Below are 10288 nucleotides of genomic sequence, written 5' to 3'. Positions count from 1 at the left end.
GCATACTTTCATGTGTCGATCCTTCCGCCCCACAGACCATTTCTGCGGTTTGTGTTTGAAGGACGGGCATACCAATACAAGGTCCTGCCCTTCGGGCTGTCCCTGTCTCCCCGTGTCTTCACGAAAGTCGCGGAGGCGGCTCTTGTTCCCCTCAGAGAGCAGGATGTTCGCATCCTCAACTATCTCGACGATTGGCTTATACTAGCACAGTCTCGAGATCAGTTGTGCGAGCACAGGGACCTGGTGCTCCGGCGCCTCATCCTGTTGGGTCTTCGGGTCAACTGGGAAAAGAGCAAACTCTCCCCGACGTAGAGGATCTCTTTTCTCGGTATGGAGTTGGATTCGGTCAAACAGACAGCACACCTCACAGAGGAATTCATTCAAGTGCAGGATAGCAGTCCCACTGAAACTATTTTAGAGGCTCTTGGGGCATATGGCAGCTGCAGCGACACTTACACCACTAGGGCTATTGCATACGAGACAACAGGTCTCCAGGCATGCTGTGGTTTACACGGATGCCTCCACCACTGGCTGGGGGGGCCACGTACAATGGGCATGCAGTGTCGGGGGTATGGACGGGCCCCCAACTGCACTGGCATATCAATTGCCTAGAGTTGTTAGCAGTGCGCCTTGCCTTGAACCGTCTCTAAGGGCGCTTACGGGGCAAGCACCTGCTGGACTGTTGCGTACATCAACCGACAAGGTGGTCTGTGCTCCCGTCGCATGTCGTAATGCACTGGCACACAGCTGGCTGTGGGGCCTGTGCAAGTATGCGTTTCCCCCAGTGAGCCTTCTCGCACAGATGCTGTACAAGGTCAGGGAGGACGAGGAGCAGGTCCTGCTTGTGGTGCTGTATTGGCCCACTCGGACATGGTTCCCAGAACTAATGCTCCTCGCGACAGCCCCTCCCTGGCAGATTCCTCTGAGGAAGGATCTACTGACTCAGAGATGGGGCACCCTGTGGCACCCACGTCCAGACCTCTGGAAACTTCATGTCTTGTCCCTGGACCTCCAGAGAGTCCGTATAGTAGAACCTGTTGAGCTCCTCCGTCCCCTCGGCAGCCAGACGTGGCGGAACATCTGGCGCTAGGCCCTCACTCATTGAATCCGTGAGAACCGGTAGAGGGCTGGGTTCCATATGTAGAGGCCTAAGTGGTTCCCATATGTGTAAAGTCCACGGTATAGCCTCGGAGCCCGTGTTTCCCCGGCAGACTTCTGCCATTCCATGAGGATTACAATCACCTCCAATTTTCCATATGAACCTAAAAGGATGTTCATATGTATATTTGCTTCCGAAACCTCCTTCGGGAAGGATGGGGCTTCCGCAGCGTTCCTGTTCCAAGAATGGTCTTCTTGTTGCGAGCCCCAGCCTACACCAAAAAGGGGCGCAGATGGCTCGCACAGGGCACTGGAAGGGGCAGCATCCATGGTGCTTTGGTAGGGAATCCCAAATCGTCGGTCACGACGTGACTCGTAGTGACTCGTAGTGACCGACTGAAAGGGAACGTCTCGGTTACGTATGTAACCCTCGTTCCCTGAAGGAGGGAACGGAGACGTCACGTCGCCACGGCTGCTGTACCATCGCTGAGTGGCCAGGTCACCAGCTCGGCTCCTCAGCGAAAACCTGGTATGCATTGCACCGGCTGCCTTTTTATGCTCACGCTGTGATCAGCGGCAGCTGGATGCAATAATTGCATGCCAATGTGCATTGGCTTGTTTAGTTACACTTGAAGTAGATTGGTCTCTCGAAGCGAGATCCCAATTCGTCGGTCACGACGTGACGTCTACGTTCCCTCCTTCAGGAAACGAGGGTTACATACGTAACAGAGATGTTCCCTGGATACTATCAGCTATCTGGGTCATTGCACTCAAAAACACCTCCCATTTATCCCTCCGAAGCGAGCAACGCACACCCACAGACAGCTCCCTTTGACACACACCAAAAAAACTCTCACGTAATAAAATGTTTTGTGCGCCACACTGTTATTATGGGGCAATGCATCATGACGTTATGAAAATAAGTATAATGTCTAAAAGTCTAAAAGCCACACACACACAGATTCACTCAATGCCTTTGATACATTTTCATCAACAATTATTGATTGCCTCTCTCTCTCTGTCCCTGTAGGGTCCTTGACTCAATTAGGGCATAACAAAAACACACACACACATTCACACCCTACTTAATGTCTTCATAGTGTGGTGCAAGTCTGGTAGCTTACGTGTGCTTGTTAAAGTAAAAATTGTGGTGAGGCCAGACAATACAGCCTCATTAAACTCATTGAATTAAACATACACAGACCAATTAAAACCCTTCTCTTAGGATAAACACTCTATTAAAACATCTGACCTTAATTTAAACAGTGAACTCAGTACTGTCCCTTATTCTTTCTCTAATGATAATTATATACTCATACCTTAACAGAATTCACACCAACGGAATACAGCTGAAAGTTCTTATGATTTAACTCCATTAAACTTCCTTTAAAGTCCATCATCCATAAAATTACACACATCTCACTCCCCGTTTAATTTACTTTTTTTTTTATATATATATATTTTGACTAATTTGATAATTACCAACAGAGTGTATTAGTCTCAGCTCCAACATTACAATTTGTACCATATTTAAAGGAGTATTCCAGGTTAAATACAAGCACTACCACAAAAACATATAAAAAAGTATATTTTAATCAAATAAATAAAATAAATTACAAAAAAAAATTTTTTTTGGCTTCAATTCCATTCCACAGATTTTACCCAACAATCAATGTAGAAAGTCGTAGTGGGTGCCTACTTACGACCTGAAGATTTAGTGGAGAATTATATTGCCCTGATGCTAACCTTAACACAACCCTAACGTTAACCTAAAAGACAATGGGACATTTCAGATAGGATATTTACGATACGCCTATTTGCTGAATGAGAAGAGCGGTCTGGAGAGGGTGGTTCTGGGTACAGGCCTTGGAGGCGGCGAATACACTGTGCTGGACGTCAGAGGGTAATTCTGATTGGCCGCATTGAAAATGGCAGACGAACCTGAACTATGTTTGAACAGGAAGTGCCTGTACAGGAAAAGAATCAACACGTTATGTGCTACTTGATCTGTCAATCAATTTCTTTATGAATATCTCAAATTACACCTGGAAGAGTTAAAGAGAGGCAGAGAGAGCAAGATGGTGAGAAAAAAAAGAGAGAGGTGCAATTGGAGTGTGTGATCACTCTCACTTGCTTTGGTTACTAATTGGAGTCATTTGCACTCACGTGCATTTAATTACAGATTTTTAGCACAAGAGATTAATGAGCCATTATTAATAGATAACATCCTTTAGATGAATTATGATATTAATTACACAGAGGAGTCCATTCTTAGAGTAATTAAAAGGTGCCTGCTTAAAAACAATTTACTCAGAGATGCACAGTCCTGGTGTTGTCGAGCACTAAGTAATGTTACAATGCTTGGCAGTTACTAAATAAAAACAAAATTAATAATAATAATAATTACTTTTTTATATTAAGATTTAAGGTTGAAATGTACATAAATGTATAAGGGCAATATTTTAGGTGTACTTTCTTTTTTAACCATCTTTTAGCTTTTTTGAAATTCACTGAAACAATCCCTTGGTGTGATAAAAATAAAATTAAGTCATTTTAGAAATTTTAAAATGTACTCTCTTAATTAATATGTGATCATAAAAACTGCACACATAACAATTTTATAAGAATTAGAAAAAAAAAGTAGCTTAAAGAAGTTTTAGATGAAGTATATCATGTCATAATGCAGGACACTGCTGTCACTGCTTGACATGTCATGTCAGCTACCCGAGTTCTTAAAGCCCTTGTAGCTATTCTTTCATTTTAAAATCAAAAGTTTCCGTTTTTTATCCCGACATGCGGCTAGACCGGTTGGTCTGTGAAGCACACAGGCGCAGAAACATGGTCGTTTAATCGTGTCATCACGATGACAGACAGATTGACAGAGAGCCATGGGGAAATTGGTTACAGCTTTTAGGTTAAAAACCCAAAGGCAGCAGAAGACAGATCTTCAAATTCCCAAGATACACATGATTCTCAACTGAATCAAATTGATCTCTTTGCAACATCAGCTAAATCTGGACCAGGGTAAACGTGTGCAACTCTTCCAAAGACACAAAGGGTCAATCAATAAAAAGGAACAAAATCATTGAAAGGTAGATCAGTCTAAACACATTTACAAGTTCATATGCTGATGAGACAAAAAAAGGCATGATGACATCAATACAGATTGAAGATTATGGTGAAAGACTGAACACACACACACACACACACACACACACACACACACGTCTCTATTTATATTATAGTGGAGACTATCCATCTGTTGTTCTTTAAATTAAGCTAATTACTACTCCCAAAACAAAACCGTACCCCCAAAACACAGCTTTTGGCATTTTTCAGTTTTTATTGAAACAATGTTTAGTCCATTTATGGTGTTGTTTTCATTGTCATGTCTTCTCAAATGTCCCCACAAAATAGGTCGTTTCAGGTTTTACTATATTTCCGGGGACATTTGAGCCCTACAAAGTTAGCAAAACCTGACCACGCTTGCAAGTGGAGACTCACAACAGCACTGTACATAAAAATACAATTATGGCTGATAACAGATGAACAGTTTTAATCAAACTGAATACATTATGTGCAGATTGGATAATTAATTGGATCTATTATAATTTATTGGATATATCATAATGAAAAATAATGTTGTGGCATTGCAAGAAGTGCCATTAAATGTCAATATATTGTCTGTTTTTTTCCATATCAATTTGTTTAGCAAAATCCAATTTGTTAGTGTCCAATCTGTGTAATTTTTTAACACATTATTTTTTATCTAATTATTTGCATGAAATGAATACATTCAATTTACAGTGATAATAAAAAATATTTTCAGCCAACGTGGCTAAATGACCAAAGTAGTCAGCTACAGGATACAAATGTGGAAATGTAAAGAAAAACGCAAAGTGCAGATACTGTTTCAGGGTCAAATACATGTCAAGTACTAAAGACGAGTCGAGTCAATGAGAATATACCCAGAAACACACAAGCAAGTTCTGGTTATTTGTTTATAGTGTCTTACAGGGATGCTGTACAAAGCACTGAAAGGAGCGTTTAAATGAGCATGCGATGGTAAAACGAGGCTTGAGACTGAGAGAAAATTACAGTTTACCTCAGCCAATAAAAAGAGACAGTTAATTTCACACTTAGACACGCAGAACTAATCCTGTCTTTATTTACTGTAGAATAAATAAATAACAATTAACACTCAGAAAACAAAGAGAAAGAGTGAGACGACGTTAAAAAGACACAAAGAGAGAAAGAAAAGAGCAGGTGTGAACATGGAGGATCACAGTTATACAATTCAGATTTCTACAGTCTCAAAATAAATTCTATTAAACTGGCTGCTTTTCTCACTGAAATCTCAGAGCTTGAATTTACATGGCCAGTATGGGGCTTGTTGTTAAACCACTTTTAAAAAACTGTGAAACAAGGCATGTACACGGAAAACTGTCATAATGAAAAAATCTCAGATTGAAATAACACAAGATGTAAATGCAAGATGTAAAAAAAGACATAAAAAAACTTTTTAAGCCAGCCAGTGATCACCATGCATTTCCATTGTATCGAAGCCTCAGCTTGACTTGATAAACACAAATATTTGAATATAGATTTTTATATTATATATGAAAACGTTTAATTTTTCTATATTTTAATATATATATTATCTTAAACATATTTATATATTAAATATAAATACATTTCAATATATTTTTTATGTGAAAAATATCAAAAAGGTGTGCACATCCAAAACAAAGTTGGGTACAGGTGTAGGTGTATGTATATATAACAATTATTTTTTTACTAATTCAGTACATATACAGTATATGGCGACTGAATCAGCAAGTGTTCGGAATAATATGCTTCTCCTCTGTGCGTTAATGTTGGTCTACTGATCCAGATTTAATTGAGAAAGTTCATTTGGGAGAGAGCAACATGTCAGCAGGTATAGACTTCACCATGACGATGACACGTTCTCGATACAGCGCCAATGTCATCGGGCGATCGGCTAGAGCCGCTATTTAAACCGGCCAGAATCTCTCAGGCAACCCTTTAACCTGAGGACTTTCCTGCAGCAGTTGGCAGGATTTTTCGAACCACTCTACAAAATTGGTAAATCTGCTTTTCTTTAACCCCCAAATCTCAAAGAAAACATCTGAATGCGTGACATTCACTCCGTGCCCTGTTTCAATCCAAAGTGTGTGGCCATGTGAACTCTGTAAGCAAGTGAGGTTACATTTCTACACTCCTACTCTTGGCTTCATTCAGACGCTTCATTCTCCTTTCAACAGCATTAAGTGATGTTTGAAAAACAGGACTGGAGCTGCTGGAAAAATACATAAGGACTAAGTTACCCAGCATTCCTTTAATAGCTGCAAGCATAAACATTCCATTGCTGCCTGCTGCTTGTGGTGACTTTTGAAAAGGTGCTGCAGTGCTTAGTGTGGTTCAGAACACTTGAAATCTGTTAATAGGTGTTGTTTGGAGACAGCCGGATTTGGATAATGGTGGCTTTATTTAATCACAACATGACAAAGAATGCTACATGCTTGACCAGCATGGCAAATCTTCATAAAACAATAAACATCTCTCCATGTACATAACAGCTATCAGCAGCAGAATGGATATGTGACACAGCTACGGTTGTTTGTTCAACTTCTCAGTCAAAATAACTTTGACCGCTACTGCCAAATTCACCTTGCTGGAAATCTAGAAAAGCCGCCATACACACGCTCATATGTATGCACGCTCACGTGGCTTTCATTTTCCCCAATATCTTTGGGGTTTGTGTGCGTGTAAGACAATCACCCCAGGAAGACAGCTTAATTTCCTCCCTCAAAGCAGACACGTCTATCCTTCATCATTTATTTACTCTCCCATTTCTCTTTCAGAAGAGTAGGTCAACCCTCAATCTTCTTCATCATCATCATCATCATCATATCTCTCCATCTGTCGTTCACAGACAAACACATATACTCAACTCATGCATATTCTCTTTCTCTTGAAGATTTAGTCATTCCTTTGTCTGTTTTATTATCCAAGCTTAACTTAAAAAATTAATTGGGTGTTTCTTTGGAAACTTGGTTGCTTGAGATTGAATAAACAAAGTCTGGTGTGGGCCAAATTTTGCTTACAAAGTAGATGTCAATGAAGAACTGAGGAAAATGGCTTTACAAAACACTAAATGTCTTAGTAAAAATGTTAAAATGCAGAAAGGTGAGGTTAAGACATAAGGTTTTAAGGATCATAAAACATCATTACCTCAGTATAAAACAATAAAAGTCAAATGGAAAGACCCGACTATCATAGAAAAACAAATGTACGTGTTTGTATTTTCACCTGGTCTCTAGTGGTATGTTGCTGTTCAGTGCCCAGGTATTGTGCGTCTGGCCGTTGTCATCCTGTCCAGCTTTGTTCCCGGAGTCCAGTGGTTGGCATCGGGCGGGAAGCGTGCTCCTCTGCACCACCTCTGGAAGGGGAGTCGGTGCTGGACGGGCACAGGTGCAAGCGTGGGGCGGGGGAGGTGGAGGGGGCAGTGGTCGAAAGGTGAACTGAGCCACAGGGCTGGAAGGCAGATCTTGAAAGGAAAAGAAAAGAAAAAGAGAGAAAGAGCAAGAGAAAAAGAGATTTAATTATAATATTTAATGATAGTCTTCAAAGTGTCCATTTCTTGAGAGAGAAATGGATCCTTTTAAAAATCGTTCTCCCGTTTCTTGTACAGATTCTATTTTCTTGTCAAACTCAAAAAACCTTTAGTAACACTTCACTTTACAGCATATATGTATAATGAATTATAAAGCTATTCTTTATGCATTTTAATGTCCTACGGCTTGTAATCATTTGTGTGGCCTCATGTATAATACATATAAAAGTATAATGTATTAAAATACATAATTAGCATCCAATTTCCTGAGTTATTTAATGTGTTATCATGTGCATTACACTGCATTAAACTCTTTAAAGATGGATCCATGAATAGGTACTGAAAACGGCAATGAATAGGGTACAAATTGGTGTCTTTTTCCTTTACCTTTTCTTAAATATGCTAGATAAACTATTATCTAACAAAAAATTAGACTAAAGATTACCAAAGCTTGAAAAGAAATGAGTTATAACTTGTAAAGTTACCCCCAACCCAAAACCTGTGATTTTGGCCTGTCCCACCACACTCGTCTTGTGGTTTTTAAGTCCAAAAATAAAAATCATAAAACAATATAAAAAAGTTTTGACCTAATCTGTTCAATTGATAATCAATTAATTGTTCAATCATTCCATAAAATTGTCACACCAAGGAAGTTACATTATTTGGACCCTTTCTAAAACACAAGAAAACAAATAAAGACTTTTTTACACAAATATTAGCCCATTGAGCACATTTGTTGAGCTCAACCATTGAAGCCTATAACTACATATGATTAAAATAACTCAACCAAATACTTTTCTTTTATTCATGGGAAATATAAGCTGAAACAATGTGTTACTGAAAGTGGAATTTATAATTAGAATTTGCTGAAAGTAGCAAGTACAACATTATACACCATATACCACAAGAACTACATTATAGCATTATAAGCATATTAAGATATAAATATATTAAGACATATATAGAATTCAGACATGTTTAAAAATATAATTAATTATATAGCTTACCTTTATAGCAAGAATCTTTCAAATGTATAATATGCATATAGGCTTCATGTGGTGTTATTAAACCTCTTTTCTCACCTTTTTTTCCAGTGGTCTTATTATCTTTGCAAAACAGCACATTCTACTTAGATACTTAAGCTTCTGCTTGAATTACAACAAGCTGAATGGTCCGTAAAAGCATCACAATAAGTGTCCACAAGTGTCTGCATCCGACTCCATCGAGATCGAGATCGAGATCACAGAAACTCTATCTGATGTTGCAGCATCTGCACACATGCTGCGTTTTTCCATAATTTTCTCTTCTCTTTCATTTAAAACAAAGCTTAGTGTCTACTGCTACTGCTACTTACTGCTAAACTCACCCTGCTGGAAAAAAGGATACACACACACACACACATACACACACACATGCACAAAAACGTCTGATCCTTCCCTTCTAATTCCATTAGGCTCTCATCGGGTTTATCTATCTGTTTTAGTGTGCTAGAGATTCTCTCTTTATTATTTTTGTCCTTTCCTTTCTGTCCCTTCACTTCATGCCTTTCACTCAATCTCTTCTGAGAGCCCAAATTACTTCCTAATCGGAAAAGAACACTTTCTATTTGAAGATTTGGCAATGGCGCACAAAAAAAACAAAAACAAAAAAACACACACACCCATATGTCCACACAAAGCTCTAAATTTCAATCTCAATGAATGGACCCAGACATAAAGAGAGCAGCCGAACAAATTCAATTAGGAAACCTCACTCTTAAAGCTCTGGGATTGCATTACATAAGAGCTCTTTTACTCTCTCCATCACCTCAGAAACTGATCAAATCCACTCAAATTAACACTCTTTAAAAACTATTTTGCACTTTCTAATGCAAAAGCCACAGCTGATGTGATTGTGGGCAAAAGCCACAAGAAGCATGGTGGTAGTTGGCCTGTCGCAATAATCAATATATCGACTTATCACACAATATATGTACATGACCTCAATAATCAGCTTCTAGCAGTGAAGCAAGCACTGGCAGGGATGCCGGAAGTATGGCCCTGAGATGCAGCGTCTCGTTCCCTTCGGGGAACCATGGTTACATACGTAACCTGGAGACGTTCCCCTTCAGGAACTCGAGTTGCGTCGAAACGCTACGGGAACGAGAATGCCCACGCCACCTAGAGGGAGCTCTGGATGGAGGATGGTCTCAACAACCTCGGTTGACAGACCAGAAGCTATGAGTTGTGCCTCTTCAGAGGCCACACCCACAGCTTCTACATCTCCGGGCGGGGGCGCGCCCTCCGCCTGTGAGAGGAGATCTCTCCTGACGGGAATCTCCCATGGAGCGCCGTCGAAGAGAGAAATCAGGTCCGAGAACCATACTCGGCCTGGCCAGAACGGGGCTACTGGCAGTCGACTGACCTCGTTCCAGCGCACTCTCTCCAGAACCCGGGAGCAGAACAATCGGGGGAAAGGTGTACAGACGAAGCCTCGGCCACGTCTGTACCATGGCATCCAGCCCCAGTGGAGCTGGATGACTCAGAGAGAACCAGAGGGGACAGTGCGATGTCA

At 40.3% G+C, this 10288-nt stretch overlaps 1 protein-coding gene across 1 annotated transcript in view; it reads right to left on the bottom strand.

Annotated features, from left to right (window-relative positions):
* Positions 1-10288, bottom strand: part of LOC107741271 (teneurin-1-like) — a 166835-nt gene that overhangs the window by 70497 nt on the left and 86050 nt on the right. Inside the window, exons 4-5 of the mRNA XM_016553970.1 lie at positions 7432-7669; positions 2920-3065 (exon numbers count right to left, since the gene is read on the bottom strand). Coding sequence (XP_016409456.1) covers positions 2920-3065; positions 7432-7669 — 384 coding nt within the window. The remainder of the gene's footprint in view (positions 1-2919; positions 3066-7431; positions 7670-10288) is intronic.

This window comes from Sinocyclocheilus rhinocerous, unplaced genomic scaffold (assembly GCF_001515625.1).
Source record: "Sinocyclocheilus rhinocerous isolate Xijiao unplaced genomic scaffold, SAMN03320098_v1.1 scaffold615, whole genome shotgun sequence".
NCBI lineage: Eukaryota > Metazoa > Chordata > Actinopteri > Cypriniformes > Cyprinidae > Sinocyclocheilus > Sinocyclocheilus rhinocerous.
The sequence above is the reverse complement of the archived record's forward strand: the minus strand, read 5'-3'. Positions and strand labels throughout refer to the sequence as shown.